The following is a 24,051-nucleotide window of genomic DNA, read 5'->3' on the forward strand; positions in this document are numbered from 1 at the left end:
GCTTCCCCTTCCTATCCATATATCAAGAGCAGGAACAGCCATGCACTACTGGGAGCTAGCTGCAAAAAACCCCCACTGACTTCTGACTTCAGCTCAGCGTTTAAGCTGCCGCCCTCAGAGCTCGGCGAGTCCGATTGTACTACTGCCCACGCTGGCAAACGTACTGCTGTCCCACTCACTGACTACACATGCAGCCACGAGCCGATTGAGGAGACTACATGTGCAGTCAGGTGCCAATGTGCCCCCAAAGCCACCAATGGGAATAGTTTCAGTTCCCATTGAGCTGCGACAATAGGTTAAGATGATCTGTGACCCCCTAGGTATCAATCACATGTCAACCATGTGATATGCATAGCAGGCAGGCGGAAAGTCAGAAACCAAAAAAAAAAAACAAAACATAAAAAAATTAAAATGTAAAAAAAATTGTGCTGAAGCAGGGACACACCTACACACTGCTGCCGACACACTAGTGTGTCCCGACACACAGTTTGGAAAGCACTGCTGTAGATGAATCCTTCAGTATATGAATTGATTTTGAGAAATTGCCCTCACTTTATTCCGAGAGCTAAATAAATACAAAGTGTGTTTTGTACATAAAACCCTATTTTATTTTTTATTTATTTTTTATGATTCAGATAGAGAATGCAATTTAAAAAAAAATTCCAATTTATTTCCATTGTCAAACTTGTTTTGTTCTCATATTTATTCTTTGTTTAAGAGATATGTTAGAGTAATGTGCACATTTCTGGAGCACTACCTGGAAGGAAATAGCACTGCCATCTAGTGCTCTTCTTTTCAACAAAGGATAAAAAGGAAACAAAAAAAATTTGAAAATAGAAATAAATTGGAAAGTTGTTAAAAATTGTATGCTCTATCTGAATCAGGAAAGAAAAACTTTAGGTTCCATGTCCCTTGAAATGTTTTTCTTTGTGCTGAAAGGAACAAAACAATGTTACATCCCTTGTAAATCTTAAGATTTGTTACCGCAGTAGAAACAATGGCTTTATCTGTATATTACACAGCTATTGCAAATCTAAACTTTATTTTTCTCAACCACTTCCCTTTTAGGTTGGTTCTAAGCTGATCCCATGCCATAAACTCGTACTAGCATGCGTGATCCCGTATTTCCGTGCCATGTTCCTCTCAGATATGGCAGAAGCAAAGCAAACGCTGATCGAGATCCGTGATTTTGATGGTGATGCCATAGAAGACCTAGTAAGGTTCGCTTACTCGTCCAGGGTGACTTTGACTGTAGACAATGTACAACCCCTTTTGTATGCTGCCTGCATCCTTCAAGTGGAATTGGTTGCCAAGGCTTGCTGTGAATACATGAAGCTCCATTTAAACCCCTCAAACTGTCTGGCTGTCAGGGCGTTTGCTGAAAGCCACAATCGAGTTGACCTTATGGACATGGCTGACCTCTATGCCTGTGACCATTTCCCAGATGTGGTAGAGTGTGAAGACTTTGTTAATATGTCACCCCAACACCTCTACAAATTGCTCTCCTCTGGGGACCTTAATATTGTGAATGAAAAGCAGGTGTACAATGCAGCCATTAAGTGGCTTCAAGCAAACCTACAACACCATGATGGATGGCTGGATGAAATCATTTCACAGGTAGGAAAGTTACAATAGTTTTTGCTTGCTAATTTTCTTTTAACACATTTTTACATATAATAGTCATTGTTAAGCATATTTGATGGGTGTTTTTTGCCTGTACAAGATACTTCAGCCAACACTTGCATTTTGCTAAATCCTGAAGAGTCAGGTGCCATACTATTATGAAGCCATTGAATAAATGACAATTGTTACTTTTGATTACAGCAAACATTTGTTTAAACATTTTATAGGTACAATTTACCCAATAGTTTTCTCCACTTTAACTTCTTTCTAGTGATCCATTTAACCTCCTGGAGTGTATTAAATGGTTTACAAGTAGCTCCTTTACCCTTATTTCAGTATTTGAAATGGTGAATGTAGCCTGTGGTATCTTTAACTATGCTGAAAGTTTAAAGGATATTGACAAGCTATGTAAACACAGCCATCAGAAGAAATTACACTCCCAGTGGGGTGTAGAAGAGATTAAAATGACAGTCTACTTGAAAACCTTTTTTATTTAACCCCTTAGTGACCACAGCACTTTTCCATTTTCTGACCATTTTGGACCAAGGCTATTTTTACATTTCTGCAGTGTTTGTTTAGCTGTAATTTTCCTCTTACTCATTTACTGTATCCACATATATTCTATACGATTTTTCTTGCCATTAAATGGACTTTCTAAAGATACCATTATTTTCATCATATCTTATAATTTAATAATTTTCTTTTTATATATAAAATATGATGAAAAAATGGAAAAACACACTTTTTCTAACGTTGACCCCCAAAATCTGTTACACATCTACAACCACCAAAACACACCCATGCTAAAAAGTTTCTAAATTTTGTCCTGAGTCTAGAAATGCCCAATGTTACATGTTCTTTGCTTTTTTTTTTTTTTTGGTGCAAGTTATAGGGCAATAAATACAAGTAGCACTTTGCTATTTCCATACCACCCCCCCCCCCCCCAAAAAATTTTTTTTAGCGATAGTTACACTGATATCTGTCAGGAATCCCTGAATATCCCTTGATGTGTGTATGTGTGTTTTAGTAAACAACCCAAAGTATTAATATAGGCCCATTTTTGTATATTTCATGCCACCATTTCACCGCCAAATGCGATCAAATAAAAAAAAATTGTTCACTTTTTCACAAACTTTAGGTTTCTCACTAAAATTATTTACAAACATCTTGTGCAATTATGGCACACATGGTTGTAAATGATTCTCTGGGATCCCCTTTCTTCAGAAATAGCAGACATATGGCTTTGACATTGCTTTTTGGTTATTAAAAGGCTGCTAAATGCCGCTGTGCACCACACTTGTATTATGCCCAGCAGTTAAGGGGTTAATTAAGTTAATTTTTGCTTTAGTGTAGAGATCAGCCTCCCACCTGACTCATCCCACCCTCTGATCCCTCCCTGACTGCCCTCCCCCACACTTGTCACTGCCATCTTAAGTACTGGCAGAAAGTCTGCCAGTACTAAAATGGCATTTATTATCTTTTTTTTTTTTTTTTTTTTTTTTTTTTTTTTATTTAGTCTGCAGTGAATCTCCCCCCTCCCCATACATCTCTAACCCTCCCCCCTAAACCTATTTTCTGCCTTCTTGGGTACTGCCAGTACCTAATTTTGCCAAAAAAATGTTTTTATATTTTTATATATAATAAACCATTTTCTGTAGTGTAGCTGCTTCCCATACATTCGTAATATAAATATACCCCCCACCCCCCACAGCAATGCGCACACTAGTGAGTAACTAGATCCGGATGAGAAACTAACGATGGGCCGCCCACCCACCTCCCTCCTACAGCTCCCACCCACCAACGATGGCCAATACAGGTGGGTAAAAAAGGGTATTGCAGTGATGCCTCAATATCGAGGCATCACTGCAATACCCCGAAAGCACTTGGAAGCGATCACCATCGCTTCCAGTGCTTGAAACTCCAGAGGACGTGTTGGGCACGTCCTTGGTCACTAACTGTATATTTCTCTTACTTGGTGTATTCAGTCCACGGATTCATCCTTACTTGTGGGATATTCTCAATCCCTACAGGAAGTGGCAAAGAGAGCACACAGCAAAGCTGTCCATATAGCTCCCCTCAGGCTCCGCCCCCCCCAGTCATTCTCTTTGCCGCTCTAACAAGTAGCATCTCCATGGGAGGGTAAAGAGTATGTGGTGTTAGATTTGTAGTTTTTATTCTTCAATCAAGAGTTTGTTGTTTTAAAATAGTGCCGGTTTGTACTATTTACTCTGAGGCAGAAAGTGATGAAGATTTCTGCTGAGAGGAAAAAGATTTTAGCATGTTGTAACTAAAATCCATTGCTGTTCCCACACAGGGACTGTTGAGTACCGGAGAACTTCAGTTGGGGGGAACAGTTTGCAGGGCTTATACTGCTTAAGGTATGTTCAGTCATTTTTTTTCTAACAAGACTTGGTAGTGCTAGAAGACTGAACAGATATCCCATGAAGGAAGGTAAGCAATTTATGAGACACAGTATAAGATGATGGCTTCAGTTAAGGGCTTTAATACTGACAGACCCTGTGATGGGCTAAATCGATTACTTTATTAAGGTAATCTTATATTTATTAAGCGTTTTTAGGCGTTGGAAACACTTTTTGGGGACTTTTTTACGCCTGGCATTTTGTAAACAGCTAATCTGACTCAGAAAGGCCCCATAACTCCAAGGAGGGGGCCTCATTTTCGCGCCTCAATGCGCAGTTGATTTGCAACACACGCTCCATGCAGCTTCATGTGCAGAGCCTTAAGAGTACAGGAGGACTTCAGGGAGGCTTAATTTACACCTGCAATTAACCCTAAAGGAAGGTAAAGCCAAAGCAAAGACTGTGGCATCGTACTGTAGTGGGTTAAACCGGGTGTTTACTTCATTTTGCTCCGGTTTGGGCATTAAGGGGTTAAATGATTTGAAAATTTGTGTGCAATCATTTCAAGCCATTAGGATCATGTGGTGAAAATTTTATTAAGATCGCATGTTTTTTGATGATTTGGTAAAGTGTGTGCCTTTTATTATTTAAAGAGACAGTAACGTTTTTTCATAAAGTATTTTTTTCAATATTTTAGTATTGTCTGAGTCTGTCAAACATGTCTGAGCCTTCAGATAGACCTTGTTCTTTATGTTCAAAAGCCATGGCAGTACCCCCATTACATTTGTTTAAAGTGTGCAAAAACATCTAAGCATTTTAAAGATCATCCAGTGACAATTAAAGATGCTGCCCAAGATGATTACTTAACGGAGGGTAATGAGGATAGTCCTTCTTCCTCCCCCCATGTGTCTACACCAGTTACGCCCGCGTAAGCGATGCCTAGTACCTCTAGCGTATTGGTCCCTATTACTTTATAACAATTAGCAGCAGTTATGGATAATTCCCTTGCAGCATTTTTATCCAAACTGCCAGTTTTTCCAAGAAAGCGCGATAGCTCAGTTTTAAATACAGAGGATGAGCAATCAGACGCTGTGGATAATTTATCTGTAGTACCCTCACAAAACTCAGAAGTAGCAGTGAGTGAAGGTCTGTCTGAGGGTGAAATTTCTGATAAAGGAAAAGTTTCTCAGCGGGCAGATTCAGATTCCTTAGCGTTTAAATTTAAGCTGGAACACCTCCGCGTACTGCTTAAGGAGGTTTTAGCTACGCTGGATGATTGTGACCCCATGGTGGTCCCAGAAAAATTGTGTAAGATGGACAGGTTTTTAGAGGTCCCTGTTTACACTGAGGCATTTCCGATCCCAAAGAGGGTGGCGGATATTGTGACTAGGGAGTGGGAGAGACCAGGTGTACCCTTTGTTCCCCCCCTATCTTTAAGAAAATGTTCCCCATAAACGACCCCAGGCGGGACGAGTGGCAGACGGTCCCTAAGGTAGAGGGGGCTGTTTCAACACTTGCTAAGCGTACAACTATACCAATAGAGGACAGTTGTGCTTTCAAAGATCCTATGGATAAAAAATTGGAAGGATTGCTGAAGAAAATTTTTGTTCAGCAAGGTTTTCTACTTCAACCAATTGCCTGCATAATTCCTGTAACTACTGCAGCGGCTTTTTGGTTCGAGGCCCTGAAGGAGTCGCTCCAGAGGGAGACTTCATACGATGAGGTCATGGATAGAATTCATGCTCTAAAGCTGGCTAATTCTTTTATCACTGATGCCGCTTTCCAGTTAGCTAAACTAGCGGCGAAAAACTCAGGTTTTGCCATCATGGCGCGAAGAGCGCTTTGGCTCAAATCATGGTCGGCAGATGTCGTCCAAAACTAAACTGTTAAATATTCCCTTCAAGGGGAAGACCCTTTTCGGCCCAGAGCTTCCACAAGATAGGCCGTTTAAGGCCAAAAACAAGGCTAATTTTCGCTCCTTTCGCAACTTCAGGAGCGGACCTGCTGCAACCTCTGCTGTCGCAAAGCAAGATAACGCTTCCCAGCCCAAAGCAACCTGGAAACACCTGCAGGGCTGGAATAAGGGTAAACAGGCCAAGAAGCCTGCTCCTGCTACCAAGACAGCATGAAGGGGTAGCCCCCGATCCGGGACCGGATCTAGTAGGGGGCAGACTTTCTCTCTTTGCTCAGGCTTGGGCAAGAGACGTTCCGTATCCCTGGGCATTAGAAATAGTTGCTCAGGGGTACCTTCTAGAATTCAAGGATTCTCCCCCAAGGGGAAGGTTCCACAGTTCTCGTTTGTCTTCAGACCAAACAAAGAAACAGGTGTTCTTACGCTGTGTAGAAGATCTCCTATAAATGGGAGTAATACACCCAGTTCCAATTGCAGAACAAGATCTGGGCTTTTACTCCAACCTGTTCGTAGTTCCCAAAAAGGAGGGAACTTTCAGGCCAATCCTGGATCTAAAGATTCTAAACAAATTCCTCAGAGTTCCGTCTTTCAAGATGGAAACCATTCGGACAATCTTGCCGATGATCCAGGAAGGTCAATATATGACTACCGTGGATCTAAAGGATGCGTACCTACATATTCCTATCCACAAAGATCACCATCAGTTCCTAAGGTTCGCCTTTCTGGACAAACATTACCAGTTCGTGGCCCTTCCTTTCGGGTTGGCCACTGCTCCCAGAATTTTCACAAAGGTGCTAGGGTCCCTTCTGGCGGTGCTAAGACCGCGGTAGCATTGCAGTAGCACCTTACCTAGACGACATATTAATACAGGCGTCGTCTTTCCACAGAGCCAAGGCTCATACGGACATTGTTCTGGCCTTTCTATGGTCTCACGGGTGGAAGGTGAACGTAGAAAAAAGTTCTCTGTCCCTGCTTACAAGGGTTCCCTTCCTGGGAACACTAATAGACTCGGTAGAAATGAAAATCTTTCTGACAGAGGTCAGGAAGTCGAAACTGCTGAATACTTGCCGAGTTCTTCACTCCATTCCTCTGCCTTCCGTGGCTCAGTGCATGGAAGTAATTGGTTTAATGGTTGCGGCAATGGACGTAGTCCCTTTCGCCCGAATCCATCTCAGGCCACTGCAGCTGTGCATGCTCAAACAGTGGAATGGAGATTACACAGATCAAAAAACCAGAGACTCTCTTCTCTGGTGGTTGTCTCAAGATCACCTGTCTCAGGGAATGAGTTTCCGCAGACCGGAGTGGATCATTGTCACGACCGATGCCAGTCTGGTAGGCTGGGGTGCGGTCTGGAACTCCCTGAAGGCTCAGGGACTATGGTCTCGGGAAGAATCTCTTCTCCCGATAAACATTTTGGAGCTGAGAGCGATATTCAACACGCTCCAGGCGTGGCCTCAACTTGCAGAGGCCAAATTCATCAGATTTCAGTCGGACAACATCACGACTGCGGTGTATATCAATCATCAGGGAGGAACAAAGAGTTCCCTAGCGATGAAGGAAGTATCCAAGATTATCAAATGGGCGGAGGATCACTCCTGCCATCTATCTGCAATTCACATCCCAGGAGTAGTAGGATGGAAAGTCGTCAGACTTTCCATCCAGGGGAGTGGGAACTCCACCCGGAGGTTTTTGCTCAGCTGACCCAGCTTTGGGGCATTCCAGAGTTGGATCTGATGGCGTCCCGTCAGAACACCAAACTTCCCCTTTACGGATCCAGATCCAGGGATCCCAAGGCGGCATTGATAAATGCATTAATAGCGCCTTGGTCATTCAGTCTAGATTATGTCTTTCCCCCGTTTCCTCTTCTCCCTCGGCTAATAGCCAGAATCAAACAGGAGAAGGCTTCGGTAATTCTGATAGCGCCTGCGTGGCCACGCAGGACTTGGTATGCAGACCTAGTGGACATGTCATCGGTCCCACCATGGAAACTGCCATCGAGGCAGGATCTTCTAATCCAGGGTCCTTTCAAGCATCCAAATCTAGTTTCTCTGCAACTGACTGCTTGGAGATTGAACGCTTAATCCTAGCTAAGCGGGGTTTCTCTGATTCAGTTATAGATACTCTGATACAGGCCCGAAAGCCTGTCACCAGGAAAATTTACCATAAGATATGGCGGAAATATCTTTGTTGGTGTGAATCCAAGGGTTACTCGTGGAGTAAGGTTAGGATTCCAAGGATATTGTCTTTTCTCCAAGAAGGTTTGGAGAAAGGTCTGTCAGCTAGTTCCTTAAAGGGACAGATATCTGCTCTGTCTATTCTGTTACACAAGCGTCTGGCAGCTGTACCAGACGTTCAGGCGTTTGCACAGGCCCTAGTTAGAATCAAGCCTGTCTACAGACCTGTGGCTCCTCCATGGAGTCTAAATTTAGTTTTTTCAGTTCTTCAAGGGGTTCCGTTTGAACCTTTACATTCCATAGATATCAAGTTATTATCTTGGAAAGTTTTGTTTTTAGTAGCTATTTCTTCTGCTCGAAGAGTTTCATAATTGTCTGCTTTGCAGTGTGATTCACCCTATCTGGTGTTCCATGCAGATAAGGTTGTTTTGCGTACTAAACCTGGTTTCCTTCCAAAGGTGGTTTCTAATAAGAATATTAACCAGGAAATCATTGTTCCTTCTCTGTGCCCTAATCCAGTTTCTAAGACGGAACGACTGTTGCACAATCTTGATGTGGTTCGTGCTTTAAAGTTCTATTTAAAAGCAACTAAAGATTTCAGACAAACATCATCCTTGTTTGTTGTGTATTCTGGTAAGAGGAGAGGTCAGAAAGCGACTGCTACCTCTTTCATTCTGGCTGAAAAGCATCATCCGATTGGCTTATGAGACTGCTGGTAAGCAGCCTCCTGAACGACTTACAGCTCATTCCACCAGAGCTGTGGCTTCCACATGGGCTTTCAAGAATGAGGCTTCTGTTGAACAGATTTGTAAGGCAGCAACTTGGTCTTCACTGCATACATTCGCCAAATGTTATAAATTCGATACTTTTGCTTCTTCGGAGGCTATTTTTGGGAGACAGGTTTTGCAAGCAGTGGTGCCTTCCGTTTAGGTTACCTGACTTGTTCCCTCCCTTCATCCATGTCCTATTGGTATCCCACAAGTAAGGATGAATCCGTGGACTGAATACACCAAGTAAGAGAATACAGAATTTATGCTTACCTGATAAATTACTTTCTCTTACAGGTGTATTCAGTCCACGGCCCGCCCTGATATTTAAGTCAGGTTCAAATAATTTACAATAACTACAGTCACCACTGCACCCTATGGTTCTCCTTTTTCTCCTAACTGTCGGTCGAATGACTGGGGGGGCGGACCCTGAGAGGAGCTATATGGACAGCTTTGCTGTGTGCTCTCTTTGCCACTTCCTGTAGGGATTGAGAATATCCCACAAGTAAGGATGAATCAGTGGACTGAATACACCTGTAAGAGAAAGTAATTTATCAGGTAAGCATAAATTCTGTTTTTTTTTTTTGTTTTTTTTTTTGTATGATGTGCCTGACACGTCCTTGGTCGTTAAGGAGTTAAAATATAGATAATCTCTTTATTACCTATTCACCAGTTTAGCATAACCAATGCTGTTAAATTAAAAAATGTTTACTAAACTTACCCTTTCTGTGCAGCGGCTTCCTCACTAAACTCATTGGCTCCTGCCACCCACAGCACAGCCCTTTTTTTTTTTTTTTTTTCCCCCCCCCCCCTTTTCAATTAGGTGATCTTTCCACCTGTAAACCAGTAGCCATGCTACAATCCAATACAGTGCCGTACTCCTAGCACAGTTATTGGTATAGAGGTGGAAACGTCACCTCATTGAAAAAAGAGCACTGTGCCGTAGGGGGCTGGAGCCGCTGAGTTTAGGGAGGAGGCTGCAGAACAGAAAGGTTGTTTAGAACACTTCTTTTTTTTTTTTTTTTTTCTTCAAAGTGATCACTGATCCTATTTTATTTTTAGTGATGGTAAATCTAGCATTTTTGAAACATATAGGATTTACCATCACTTTAAATGAAGTACGGCGGATCCCAACCCTATTAAGGCTTCTGCTAAAGTTCTTGATACGATTTTTGAAGCATGCACTAAAACAGCCCACCTTTTTTCCCTATTTCTAATGCTGCTGGGATTTGGATAGTAATAGAACAAAAAGGGCATTCCCTTTGTTCCTTCAGCTAACTTTTAAAGCCATGTTTTCTTTACCCATTGCTACCCTAGAAGTCTGAGAGACTATAACAAAGTTCAACATAGTCATCTCCATACTGCACCTCTTTCAAAGATCCCATGGATAGGAAGCTTGCCTTTCATGGGCAGTCTTTCAGCTGGCAGGCTTCTTATTTTACCCTGCTGTCTTATTGGCCGATTCTGAATCTAAAGAAGATTCCATCCTTCAAGATGGGAACCATTGGCACTTTGGCAGTCCCATTACTACATGAGGGTCCGTTCATGTCTAAGCAGTAGGTTATGCTGCTAAAGGCACGCATGGTGTATATAAATCTGGATACAGGGGATCTGGGGTTAGTAAGGTGTTATGCTGTGATGGTTGAAACAAACCGTCAAAAAATATGAAATAGCATAAATAAAATGAAGCAGCACTCATGTTAATATAATAAAAGCAAGTTTTTATTGTATCTTAAATACAAAGGCATATCTTAGGAAGGGATATTCCCTTCTGACGTGTTTTGTGGCTGCTACAGGTGCTTAGTCCTATGTAAATAGACACCTATCACCATGTTTTATAAACCATATTTCAACCAATCAGAAAATGTTACACATAGAAAAAGTGTTGCCAAAAATGGTGGATGCGCATCTCTTGTAGTCATACTCATAGTGTGCGTTGAGTGTACTAATAGAATTCCTTTTGGATTCTATGGTGTTTGAGGATTTTGGAGAAAGTTGTGTCTGCAGATTCTCTGAGAGGTCAAATTTGGCCTTATCTGTTCTGAAAAGTGATATGTTTACTGATATTCAGACCTGATCAGGCTAGGGTTGCCACCTCGGCCATGTTTTCCTGGACACTTATGAATTACACATGCTGCATGGTGTACAGGGAAGAACATACATTGTGCTTCTGGATAGCACAAAAATGGTGACCCTGGACAGCACTATTCATGTTCCTCCCTGCACACCTTCCAGCATGTGTAACTCATAAGTGTCCAGGAAATATGGCCGAGGGTGGTAACCCTAGATCAGGCATTTATTTCCCCTAAGGCCAGTTATTTGTCTGGCAACACCTCCTTTGAGTCTCAATTTTGATGCTGTCTTCCTTGCATACTTTTTGCTAATTTCTTCATTTTGACTTTGGCTGAGTCAGCTTTGGGCAAGAAAGTACTGTGAGCCATTGTGCCTGACAAGTAAAGTCTGCCTTCCTGTATAAGTCCAGCCCTATTTATGATGATCTTGTAGACTCCACTGCTTGGGTATAGGAGCCTTCATATGATGATCTTGTGGACTCTCACCAGCCGATGAAAATGTATGCTTATCTGATTTCCAGGTTTGTGAGTCCATGAGCAAGCCCTTTGCTTTAATACTGCTCGCAGCATAACTTGTTACTTTTTTGCCCCTCTTTGTCCTTTCCTGTCTCGTTTCTTTTCCCATGTGTCAAAGCAGAAATAAATAGATACAAGAAGAGTCTATAATGAGGGAGGAGATAGTGAAGCTCAAAGCTCTGGAGTGTAGTTTTGTTTGCCTCTTCCTAGTAGCCAGAGAATGACCTTTCTTTCATGTAATTGGCAAGAGTCCATGAGCTAGTGACGTATGGGATATACAATCCTACCAGGAGGGGCAAAGTTTCCCAAACCTCAAAATGCCTATAAATACACCCCTCACCACACCCACAATTCAGTTTTTACAAACTTGGCCTCCTATGGAGGTGGTGAAGTAAGTTTGTGCTAAGATTTCTACGTTGATATGCGCTTCTCAGCATGGTTGAAGCCGATTCCTCTGAGTACAGCGAATGTCAGAGGGATGTGAAGGGAGTATCGCCTATTGAATGCAATGATTTCCCTAATGGGGTCTATTTCATAGGTTCTCTGTTATCGGTCGTAGAGATTCATCTCCTACCTCCCTTTTCAGATCGACGATATACTCTCATATACCATTACCTCTACTGATAGCCAAACCAGTACTGAAACAGTTATCTGCTATATGTGGATGGGTGTCTTTTGGTAAGTATGTTTTTATTACTTAAGACACCCCAGCTATGGTTTGGCACTTTATGCATTTATATAAAGTTCTAAATATATGTATTGTACTTATATTTGCCATGAGTCAGGTTCATGTATTTCCTTGTGCAGACTGTCCGTTTCATATTTGGGGAAAATTAACATTTTAAGAATTTTTTTTTTTTTTTTTTATTTATTTATTTATTTTTTAACCTGGGTTTAGTCTTTTTTTTCTGATTGACTACATTTTTCTTGCAAATTGCAGGCAGTACTAGGCCCACGGGTGCGCCAAATGCTAGACTTTATTGCGTCATTCTTGATGCAATAATTTTTTGGCGCCAAAGTACATCCGTTGACGCAGGCTCGTCATTTCCGGCGTCTTAGTTGACGCCAAGTCTTACACAGGGTTGCGTCGTTAGTGACACAAGTGTGTCATTCCGGATGTTAGCGGCAAAAAAAATTTCAGTTACGTTGTGCGTCATACTTGCCGCCAAATTTTTCATTAATTACCCCATTGCTATTTGACTCTTGCCTTTTTTTCTATGTCAAAGGGCTATGCTATTTGCATTTTTTCCCCATTCCTGAAACTGTCATATAAGGAAATTTATAATTTTGCTTTATATGTTGTTTTTTCTTTTACATTTTGCAAGATGTCTCAGAAGTATCTGTTGGAACTTTGCTGTCTGACATCGGTTCTACCAAAGCAAAGTGCATTTGTTGTAAGATTGTGGAAATTAGATCTCCGAATGTCATTTGTAATAGTTGTCATGATAAACTTTTACATGCAGAGAATGTATCCATCAGTAATAGTACATTGCCAGTTGCAGTTCCTTCAACTTCTAATGTACATGGTATACCTATGAATTTTAAAGAATTTGTTTCTGATTCTATTCAGAAGGCTTTGTCTGCATTTCTGCCTTCTAATAAACGTAAAATGTCTTTTAAAACTTCTCATAGTTGATGAAATTTCAAATGACCGACAACATAATGATTTATACTCCACTGATGAGGATCTATCTGATTCAGAAGATCCTTTCTCAGATATTGACACTGACAAATCTACTTATTTGTTTAAAATAGAGTATATGCGTTCTTTGTTAAAAGAAGTAATTACTTTGGATATTGAGGAAGCTAGTCCTCTTGACATTAAGACTAGAAAACATTTAAATGCTGTTTTTAAACCTCCTGTGGTTACTCCAGAGGTTTTTCCTATTCCTGATGCTATTTCTGATATGATTTCTAAGGAATGGAATAAGCCAGGTACTCCTTTTATTCCTTCTTCAAGGTTTAAAAAATTGTATCCTTTACCAGCAATTTCTATAGAGTTCTGGGAAAAGATCCCCAAAGTTGATGGGGCTATTTCTGCTCTTGCTAGACGTACCACTATTCCTATGGAAGATAGTACTTCTTTTAAAGATCCTTTAGATGGGGAACTTGAATCCTATCTAAGGAAAGCCTATTTATATTCAGGTCATCTTCTCAGACCTGCAATTTCTTTGGCTGATGTTGCGGCTGCATCAACTTTTTGGTTGGAGAATTTAGCGCAACAGGAATTGAATTCTGACATCTAGCATTGATCCATGTCTTTAGCTATTTTAGCTAGAAGAGCTTTGTGGCTTAAATCTTGAAATGCTGATATGACATCTAAATCTAGATTACTATATTTCTTTCCAAGGTAATAATTTATTTGGTTCTCAGTTGGATTCTTTTTCAACTGTTACTGGAGGAAAGGGAGTTTTTCTGCCTCAGGATAAAAAACCTAAGGGTAAATCTAAGACTTTTTAACCGTTTTCGTTCCTTTCGTCAAAATAAGGAACAAAAATCTAATCCTTCCCCCAAGACATCTGTTTCCAATTGGAAGCCTTCCTCAAATTGGAATAAATCCAAGCCTTTTAAGAAACCAAAGTCAGCCCCTAAGTCCGCATGAAGGTGCGGCCCTCATTCCAGCTCAGCTGGTAGGGGGCAGATTAAGGTTTTTCAAGGATATTTGGATATATTCTGTCCAAAATCAATGGATTCAGAGCATTGTCTCTCAAGGGTATCAAATAGGATTCAGAGTAAGACCTCCTGTGAGATTTTTTTTTTTTTCTCGCGTATCCCAGCAAATCCAGTAAAAGCTCAGGTTTTCCTGAAGTGTGTTTCAGACTTGGAGTCTTCAGGGGTAATCATGCCCGTTCTGTTTCAGGAACACGGTCTGGGGTTTTATTCAAATCTATTCATTGTCCCAAAGAAGGAAAATTCATTCAGACCAGTCCTGGATCTGAAAATTTTGAATCATTATGTAAGAGTACCAACTTTCAAGATGGTGACTATAAGGACTATTCTGCCTTTTGTTCAGCAAGGACATTATATGTCTACAATAGACTTGCAGGATGCTTACCTTCATATTCCGATTCATCCAGAACATTATCAGTTCCTGAGATTCTCTTTTCTAGACAAGCATTACCAATTTTGTTGCTCTTCCATTTGGCCTAGCAACAGCTCCAATAATCTTTTCAAAGGTTCTAGGTGCCCTACTCTCTGAGAGCATGGTATTGCGGTGTTTCCTTATTTGGACGATATCTTGGTACTAGCTCAGTCTTTACGTTCTGCAGAATCTCGCACGAATCAACTAGTGTTGTTTCTTCAAAGACATGGTTGGAGGATCAATTTACCAAAAAGTTTCTTGATTCCTCAGACAAGAGTTACCTTTTTAGGTTTCCAGGTAGATTCAGTGTCCATGACTCTGTCTCTAACAGACAAGAGACGTTTGAAGTTGGTTGCAGCCTGTCGGCACCTTCAGTCTCAGTCATTCCCTTCAGTGGCTATGTGCATAGAAGTTTTAGGTCTCATGACTGCAGCATCGGACGCGATTCCTTTTGCTCGTTTTCACATGAGACCTCTCCAGCTTTGTATGCTGAATCAATGGTGCAGGGATTATACAAAGATATCACAATTAATAGCCTTAAATCCCAATGTTCGACACTCTCTGACGTGGTGGTTAAATCACCAGCGTTTAGTTCAAGGGGCTTCCTTTGTTCGGCCAACCTGGACTGTGATCACTACAAACGCAAGTCTTTCAGGTTGGGGAGCTGTTTGGGGATCTCTGACAGCACAAAGGGTTTGGAAATCTCAAGAGGCGAGATTACCAATCAATATTTTAAAACTCTGCAATTCCCAGAGCTCTTCAGTTTTGGCCTCTGTTGAAGAGAGAACCGTTCATTTGGATACTTGCTTGGGCGGAATCCAGCTCCTGTCTAATCTCTGCGGTGCATATCCCAGGTGTAGACAATTGGGAGGCGTATTATATCAGCCGTCAGACTTTACATCCGGGGGAGTGGTCTCTCCATCCAGATGTGTTTTCTCAGATTGTTGAGATGTGGGGTCTTCCAGAGATAGATCTGATGGCCTCTCATCTAAACAAGAAACATCCCAGATACCTGTCCAGGTCCAGGGATGTTCAGGCGGAAGAAGTGGATGCGCTGACACTTCCTTGGTGTTATCATCCTGCTTACATTTTCCCGCCTCTAGCTCTTCTTCCAAGAGTGATCTCCAAAATCATCATGGAACAATAGTTTGTGTTGCTGGTGGCTCCAGCATGGCCACACAGGTTTTGATATGCGGATCTTGTTAGGATGTCTAGTTGCCAACCTTGGCCATTTCCGTTAAGGCCGGACGTACTGTCTCAAGGTCCGTTTTTCCATCAGGATCTCAAATCCTTAAATTTGAATGTATGGAAATTGAACGCTTAGTACTAAGTCATAGAGATTTCTCTGACTCGGTGATTAATACTATGTTAAGGAGACAATAAAGAAAGCGTGGTTGCCCCTGTGACTATTAACCTTTAGATGGGGAAAATAGAAAAGTCTAAAAGTGGATTCTACAGTTCTAAAATATATTCGAACCTTAATATATAGTAGTATGAATAAATGTATTTTTAAGACTTCATGAATGACTATGCAAAGATATGGTTAAATCAATATAATATTTATTCAATAGAATGTCCCTCAATTATATTAAAATGTAAATTCGTGCATAAAAAATGAATCATATAAAGACTGGCCAGTCTAACTAAAACTAAATAATATAAATCTATCTAATTATCTTAAAAATTCAAAATAAATTTTTATTTCTAAATATATCTTATTTTTTAAAAAAAGAGTCAGTATATTGCATCAGTAACCAACAGGGAACCATTCGAGCAATATCCAACACTGATTCAAAAATAAATATATTTATAAATTTATAAATACTGGATAAATAATATTCTCAAATTGATAACAGTAAAAAATTAATACACTTTAGAAATATATAAAAAACAATCCTTGAAAGGGCAGGCTATCTTATGTGATTACTACTTTTCACAGATATGGGTATCTGGAACTTTTTGTGCAATTAAATTAGTGATGAATGAATGGATCCATATGACTTTGAAATAAGGGAAGGCAAAGAGTTTTTCCAATCATTAAATTTCTTCAATGTGTTAAGTCTCACAAATATTCTTCAGCAGATACCGGTAAATGTTTTAACGGAGTCTTACTTGTTGTGTTTTGTTTATGGGAAAAAACATATAATCCTGGATTCACATCGGCTCCAATGTGTCCTCTGTGTCTTTGTCTATTAGAGTCACTGTTGTGACAGGTGACTGAAGATTGTGAAAGACCAACCTGATTGCAGCTTGAGCTCATTTCTGCCAGGCGTGAGAAATACGCTTGTACAGACAAAGACACAGAGGACACATTGGAGCCGATGTGAATCCAGGATTATTTGTTTTTTCCCATAAACAAAACACAACAAGTAAGACTCCGTTAAAACAAGAAATTACATTGACTCTATTTTGATAAAAGAGACTTTAAAGTAGCATTTACCGGTATCTGCTGAAGAATATTTGTGAGACTTAACACATTGAAGAAATTTAATAATTGGAAAAACTCTTTGCCTTCCCTTATTTCAAAGTCATATGGATCCATTCATTCATCACTAATTTAATTGCACAAAAATTTACCTGATAAATTTATTTCTTTCATATTGGCAAGAGTCCATGAGCAAGTGACGTATGGGATATACAATCCTACCAGGAGGGGCAAAGTTTCCCAAACTTCAAAATGCCTATAAAATACACCCCTCACCACACCCACAATTCAGTTTATTTTATAGGCATTTTGAGGTTTGGGAAACTTTGCCCCTCCTGGTAGGATTGTATATCCCATACGTCACTTGCTCATGGACTCTTGCCAATATGAAAGAAATGAATTTATCAGGTAAATTCTTACATAAGTTTGTTTTTTCACCATCCTAAAGGAAGTTAATGTATCAGGTAAGCATAAACTTTAGAAAAATCTAATGTCCTTTTTATAAATATAATTTTTTTTTTTTTTTTTTTATTCGGTCTTTAAATTGGTTCCTCAAAGTTCGAAAAATAAACTGGCAGGGCCATTTCTAGGGGCGGGTTGACAGGGCAGTGGAGCAGGTGTTTTTTTTTTTTTTTGTTTTTTTTTTTTGTTTGTTTTTTTGATAGTCTTAAAAGTGTCACTGCGCAAGTGTTGTGGGCAGCGGAAGTCAGAGCAGTCAGAGACTGGCAGTTAGCGAGGGAGGAAGCAGTTTCATTTTCCTGCGATTCCAAAGTATGCGCTGCTGCGCATTAGGGAGAGAGTTGCTTTAGCTTAGCTTGCTATTAGGAATAGCTGGTAAGTTCCCCTCCCGGCTCCCAGGCCAGCCTCCCTCTGTCTCTCACTGGCTGCCCCCACCCCCAGAGAGCTGTGACTGTCTTATTATTGAGCACCGTAACACCATCACTTCAATTGGAGCACAGCTGTACATACCCCATTTCATCCATGCAGTTGAAGAGCAGGGGATTGCTTTAGCTGGAAATCATTCCTGTCTCACACACACGGGCTGCGAGTGCCAGTCTCCTAGCTCTGAATTCAACTTAGAGTGTGAAAGGTCTAAGGTCAGCTGCTGGTAGCCTTATGCCCTCCCTCTCTTGCTGTGGCTCTTCCTTAGGAATCTGAACCTTCACTAATTCAAAACCAGTGGCAGGCAGTGCTGTGTCTTCAGTCCCCCCTTCAGTACGGTCAGCAGCAGTTTCAGACATTGCACAGGACTCCGCTTCAGATAAGTGTCCCTCTAAATGTGTACAGAATTGCTTAGTGTTTTTGGAGGATTTTTATTTATTTAACTTCACTAAACTATTTCTAAATTAAATCCTTGCTATAAATCCCTACCTGTCCTAGACCATTTTTGTTTTTCTTGTGCTATATTCTTTTCCTTTAACTCCTACATGGAAAGCAGCATATGGTTAAACCCTCCTGTATTTGTCCCAATGTGTAATCACTGAGCTCTTTGATTTAAGTGATGTATGTATGTATGTATGTGTCTTCTACTAGATACGACCAGTCCACGGATTCATCCTTGTGTGATATTATCCTCCTGCTAACAGGAAGTGGCAAAGAGCACCACAGCAGAGCTGTATATATAGTTCCTCCCTTCTCTCCAGTTATTCTCTTTGTCTATACTAAGTAATAGGAAGAGGTAAAGTTAAAGAGGTGATAAAATAGTTTTTTATTTTCTTCAAGCAAGACTTTTTTATTTTATATGGTACCGGTGAGTGCTATTTTTTTTCCCAGGCAGTAGATGGATGAAGATTTCTGCCTTAGCAGTTGTCACTAAGATCCAGAGTAGTTCCCACAGAATGGCTGAGGAGTACTTGAGAAGCTTCAGTGTGAGGAACGTTTTTCATGCTACAAGCATTGAGGTATGTTCAGTCATTTTTTTTCTGTAGAGACTGTGGTATTTCAGAACTGGCTGACATAGTTCCCTTAAGGGAAGGGGTAAGCAGTAATCCTACATGTAAAGAAGGGGTATTACTGGAACCTGGAGACAGAAAGGAGAGAATGTCTGATGGTGTAATATCGTAATGACAAGTGGATAACCTGGGGGAATAGCAACAATGGAACGGTACTCACAAGAGAGTTGGCACTAACAGTTAGTGCATACGAGCAGGCTGACCTTTTACAGCAGTCAGTATGCTGGGGGATAAATCCTGCCTGTGGCCCACCGAAGATGGGAAAACCAGCTGTTCCTGGTAGCTGCAGTGAAGGTGATCCCTCTGCACTCTGGGTGTGCGATATCAATTCGGCACCTATGGAACAGGTGATCTGCTTCACAGGTGATTCCAAAGGGCTGTACCCTGACGTAACACAGCACCTGTGAGGACGATCCGTGAGGTCTCGATAAGACCGGTGCTGTAAGAGGGGCTAATAGTAATTAGAACGTGGTTAAACAAGACTCAGGACAAGACTGTTAAAATGAGGGTTAAACAAAATAATTTTCGTTCCTTTTGAAATTTTAAAGGCAGACCCTCTCCTTCCTCCTCTGCCACAAAGCAGGAGGGGAATTTTGCTCAATCCAAGTCAGTCTGGAGACCTAACCAGACCTGGAATAAAGGTAAACAGGCCAAGAAGCCCGCTGCTGCTACCAAGACAGCATGAAGGGGAAGCCCCCGATCCGGGACCGGATCTAGTAGGGGCAGACTTTCTCTCTTCGCTCAGGCTTGGGCAAGGGACGTTCAGGATCTCTGGGCATTAGAAATAGTGACCCAGGGTTACCGACTAGAATTCAAGGATTTTCTCCCAAGAGGGAGATTTCATCTTTCACGTTTGTCTGTAGACCAGACAAAAAGAGAGGCGTTCTTGCGCTGTGTAGAAGACCTCTATACCATGGGTGTAATCTGTCCAGTTCCAAAACTAGAACAGGGGCATGGGTTTTACTCAAATCTGTTTGTGGCTCCCAAAAAAGAGGGAACCTTCAGACTGATTTTTAGATCTCAAATGTCTAAACAAGATGGAGACCATACAAACAATTTTACCAATGATCCAGGAGGGTCAATATATGACCACCGTGGATTTGAAGGATGTGTATCTTCACATTCCTATCCACAAAGATCATCACCAGTTTCTCAGGTTCGCCTTCCTGGACAAACATTACCAGTTTGTGACCCTCCCTTTCGGGTTGGCCACAGCTCCCAGAATTTTCACAAGAGTGCTAGGGTCCCTGTTGGCGGTTCTAAGGCCGCGGGGCATAGCAGTGGCGCCTTATCTGGACGATATTTTGATTCAGGCGTCAACTTGCCAGCTAGCCAAATCTCACATGGACATCGTGTTGGCTTTTCTAAGGACTCACGGGTGGAAGGTGAATATACAAAAGAGTTCACTGGTTCCACTGACAAGAGTTCCATTCCTAGGATACTCAGCTACTTGCTTTTACTAATTTTATTCTGCTCTTGTGAAAGACTTGTTAAAAGTTGAAACGCGTTGAGCCAATAAATATATCTTTTTATTATAGTTGGAAGACTGTTGATATTCTTCTCTGCTGTGACAAGCTGGATTCTCCTTTACATGGAGTAAGTTACTACTTTGTTTTTCTTTATTCACTGGACAACTTTTGGTCAATTTGAGTCTTTATTCAATTACAGACCTACCTACCAGCTCAGGATATATCCTGAATATCCTATATTTGCTCTGGGGACCTCTATTGCCTAGAAATATATTACACCGCAGCTGAACTCCTACAACATATGGAGTGAGTATACTGCACTTATATTCACCGGTTTTTGCATACACCTCAAGCCCTTTTTTCTCTTCATCATTTAGAGAAATATTATTCCACAGACCAGCGCCATCTACTTTTCCATTGCCATTTGTTCAAGACAGTCACAGAGGAGAGACTATAAGAAGGCTGCGGTCTTATCTAAAAGGAGAGTATCAGTTCTTGGTTTAGTTTAAAGTGTTATTTTTCACATTACACGGTTTATTATATTCTATTTTTTGTATTTGATAGACTCTGTAGACATGAAAATATTTCTGACGGAGGTCAGAAAGTCAAAGATCCTAACTACTTGCTGAGCACTTCATTCCATTCCTCAGCCATCAGTGGCGCAGTGTATGGAGGTCATTGGGTTAATGGTAGCGGCAATGGACATCGTTCCATTTGCTCGCTTAAATCTAACCACTGCAGCTGTGCATGCTCACAGTGGAATGGGGATTATGCGGATTTATCTCCTCCGATAAATCTGGATCTAGAGACCAGAGACTCTCTTCTTTGGTGGTTGTCACAGGATCATTTGTCCCAGGGAATGGGCTTCAGCAGGTCAGTATGGGTCATAGTGACGACGGACGCCAGCCTCTTGGGCTGGGGTGCAGTCTGGAATTCCCTGATGGCTCAGGGTGTTTGGACTCAGGAGTCGTCCCTATTACCAATAAATATTCTGGAACTGAGAGCAATATTCAACGCGCTCCAAGCGTGGCCTCAGTTGGCTTTGGCCAAATTCATAAGATTCCAGTCGGACAATATCACGACTATAGCATATATCAATCATCAAGGGGGAACAAAGAGTTCTCTAGCGATGACAGAGGTTTCCAAAATAATTCGATGGGCAGAGACTCACTCTTGCCATCTATCAGCAATCTATATCCCAGGAGTAGAGAACCGAGAAGCAGATTTTCTAAGTCGTCAAACTTTTCATCCGGGGGAGTGGGAGCTCCATCCAGAGGTGTTTGCAACATTGATCCGTCAATGGGGCACACCGGAATTGGATCTGATGGCATCTCGTCAGAATGCCAAACTTCCTTGTTGCGGGTCCAGATCAAGGTATCCCCAAGCAGTACTGATAGATGCTCTAGCAGTACCTTGGGCGTTCAACCTGGCTTATGTTTCCTCCTTTTCCTCTCCTACCTCGTCTGATTGCCAGAATCAAACAGGAGAGGGTTTCGGTAATCTTGATAGCGCCTGCGTGGCCACGCAGGACTTGGTATGCAGATCTGGTGGAAATGTCATCTCTGCCACCGTGGAAACTGCCACTGAGACAGGACCTTCTCATTCAAGGTCCGTTCCAACATCCAAATCTAATTTCTCTGCAGCTGACTGCTTGGAGATTAAACGCTTGATTTTATCAGTCATTGATACCTTGATTCAGGCTCGAAAGCCTGTCGCTAGGAAAATTTACCATAAGTTATGGCGTAAATATCTTTATTGGTGCGAATCCAAGGGCTACTCATGGAGTAGGGTTAGGATTCCTTGGATTTTAACCTTTCTCCAAGAAGGATTGGAGAAGGGATTATCGGCTAGTTCCTTAAAGGGACAAATTTCTGCTTTGTCAATTTTACTACACAACCGTCTGGCGGATGTCCCAGACGTTCAGTCCTTTTTGCCAGGCTTTAGTTGGAATCAAACCTGTGTTTAAACCTGTTGCTCCGCCATGGAGTTTGAATTTAGTTCTAAATGTTCTTCAAGGGGTTCCATCTGAACCCATGCATTCCATAGATATTAAGCTGTTATCTTGGAAAGTTTTGTTTTTAGTTGCTATCTCTTCTGCTCGAAGAGTTTCTGAGCTTTCTTCGTTACAATGTGACTCGCCTTATGGTTTTGCGTACTAAACCTGGATTCCTTACTAAGGTTTATTCAAATAAGAATATTAATCAGGAAATTGTTGTTCTTTCTCTGTGTCCTAATCCTTCTAAGAAGGAGCGTTACATAACTTGGACGTGGTTCGTGCCTTGAAATTTTACTTACAAGCGACCAAGGATTTCCGTCAAACATCTTCTCTATTTGTTGTTCATCTGGAAAGCGTAGGGGTCACAAAGCTACGGCTACCTCCTTTCTTTTTGGCTGAAAAGCATCATCCGTTTGGCATACGAGACTGCTGTACAGCAGCCTCCTGAAAAAATTGCAGCTCATTCTACTAGAGCGGTGGCTTCCACATGGGCTTTTAAAAACAATGCTTCTGTTGAACAGATTTGTAAGGCTGCGACTTAGTCCTCCCTTCATACCTTTTCCAAATTTTCCAAATTTGATACTTTTGCTTCTTCTGAGGCTATTTTTGGGAGAAAAGTTCTTCAAGCAGCGGTGCCTTCCGTTTAGGTATGTCTTGTCCCTCCCGTTCATCCGTGTCCTGTTGCTTTGGTATTGTATACCACAAGTAAGGATGAATCCGTGGACTTTTCGTATCTAGTAGAAGAAAAGGAAATTTATGCTTACCTGATAAATTGATTTCTTCTAGGATAAGACGAGTCCACGGCCCTCCCTGTCATTTTAGACAGATTATGTTTTTGGTTTTCAAAACTTCAGTCACCTCTGCACCTTTTAGCTTTTCTTTTCTCTTCCTATACCGTAGGTCGAATGACTGGGGTTGGAGAGATGGGAGGAGCTATATATACAGCGCTGCTGTGGTGCTCTTTGCCACTTCCTGTTAGCAGGAGGATAATATCCCACAAGTAAGGATGAATCCGTGGACTTGTCGTATCGTAGAAGAAATAAATTTATCAGGTAAGCATAAATTTGTGTGTATGTATGTATATATGTGTGTATATAAGTCTGATCCCGCCAAGTAAGGTCAGTCCAGCCCCGAAATACCAGGCAATTCTCCTCTGAACAAGGAACATGACAACCCCAGACGATCATTTGGGCCTCGTCAGTGAGGTGCAGCCACATTCCTCTAAGCACACTGGGCAAGGAGTCCACGTCTGGTTTCCCCACCCCCTCATCACCCATAGGGAGACTTCCCCAGGGTCATATTAATTTGCATACAAAGAGAGAAGTGCTTCTTGCCCAGTGTGCTTAGAGGAATGTGACTGCACCTCACTGACGAGGCCCATAGGAGGCCGAAACAATCGTCTGGGGTTGTCATGTTCTTTGCTCAGAAGAGATTGCCTGATATTTCAGGGCTGGACTGATCTTAATTGGCGGGATCAGACTGATATACTTCAGGAAAGTTTTCCTTTGTGAAAAGCACACTGGTCTAAAGAATGGGGGGGGGATGCATTTTTTAAATTTACCCTGGGAGCCAGATTCTCTAGAAACGGCCCTGTAAACTGGTAAATTTACCCTGTGTTTTTTTTAATTTAAAGTTTAAGACCAGTCCGTGAACACATCAAAAGAAATATACCAAAATGAAAGAAACAAATTATTTTGGAATGG

General features: G+C 41.4%; 1 protein-coding gene across 3 annotated transcripts in view; it reads left to right on the forward strand.

Moving 5' to 3' along the window:
- The window catches only part of KLHL8 (kelch like family member 8), a 204,553-nt gene that overhangs the window by 20,769 nt on the left and 159,733 nt on the right, over nt 1-24,051 (forward strand). For all 3 annotated transcript variants that reach the window (XM_053703373.1, XM_053703372.1, XM_053703374.1), the window contains exon 3: nt 1,069-1,617. In XM_053703373.1, the coding sequence (XP_053559348.1) occupies nt 1,069-1,617 (549 nt within the window). The remainder of the gene's footprint in view (nt 1-1,068; nt 1,618-24,051) is intronic.

Source organism: Bombina bombina, chromosome 2 (assembly GCF_027579735.1).
Source record: "Bombina bombina isolate aBomBom1 chromosome 2, aBomBom1.pri, whole genome shotgun sequence".
Lineage (NCBI taxonomy): Eukaryota > Metazoa > Chordata > Amphibia > Anura > Bombinatoridae > Bombina > Bombina bombina.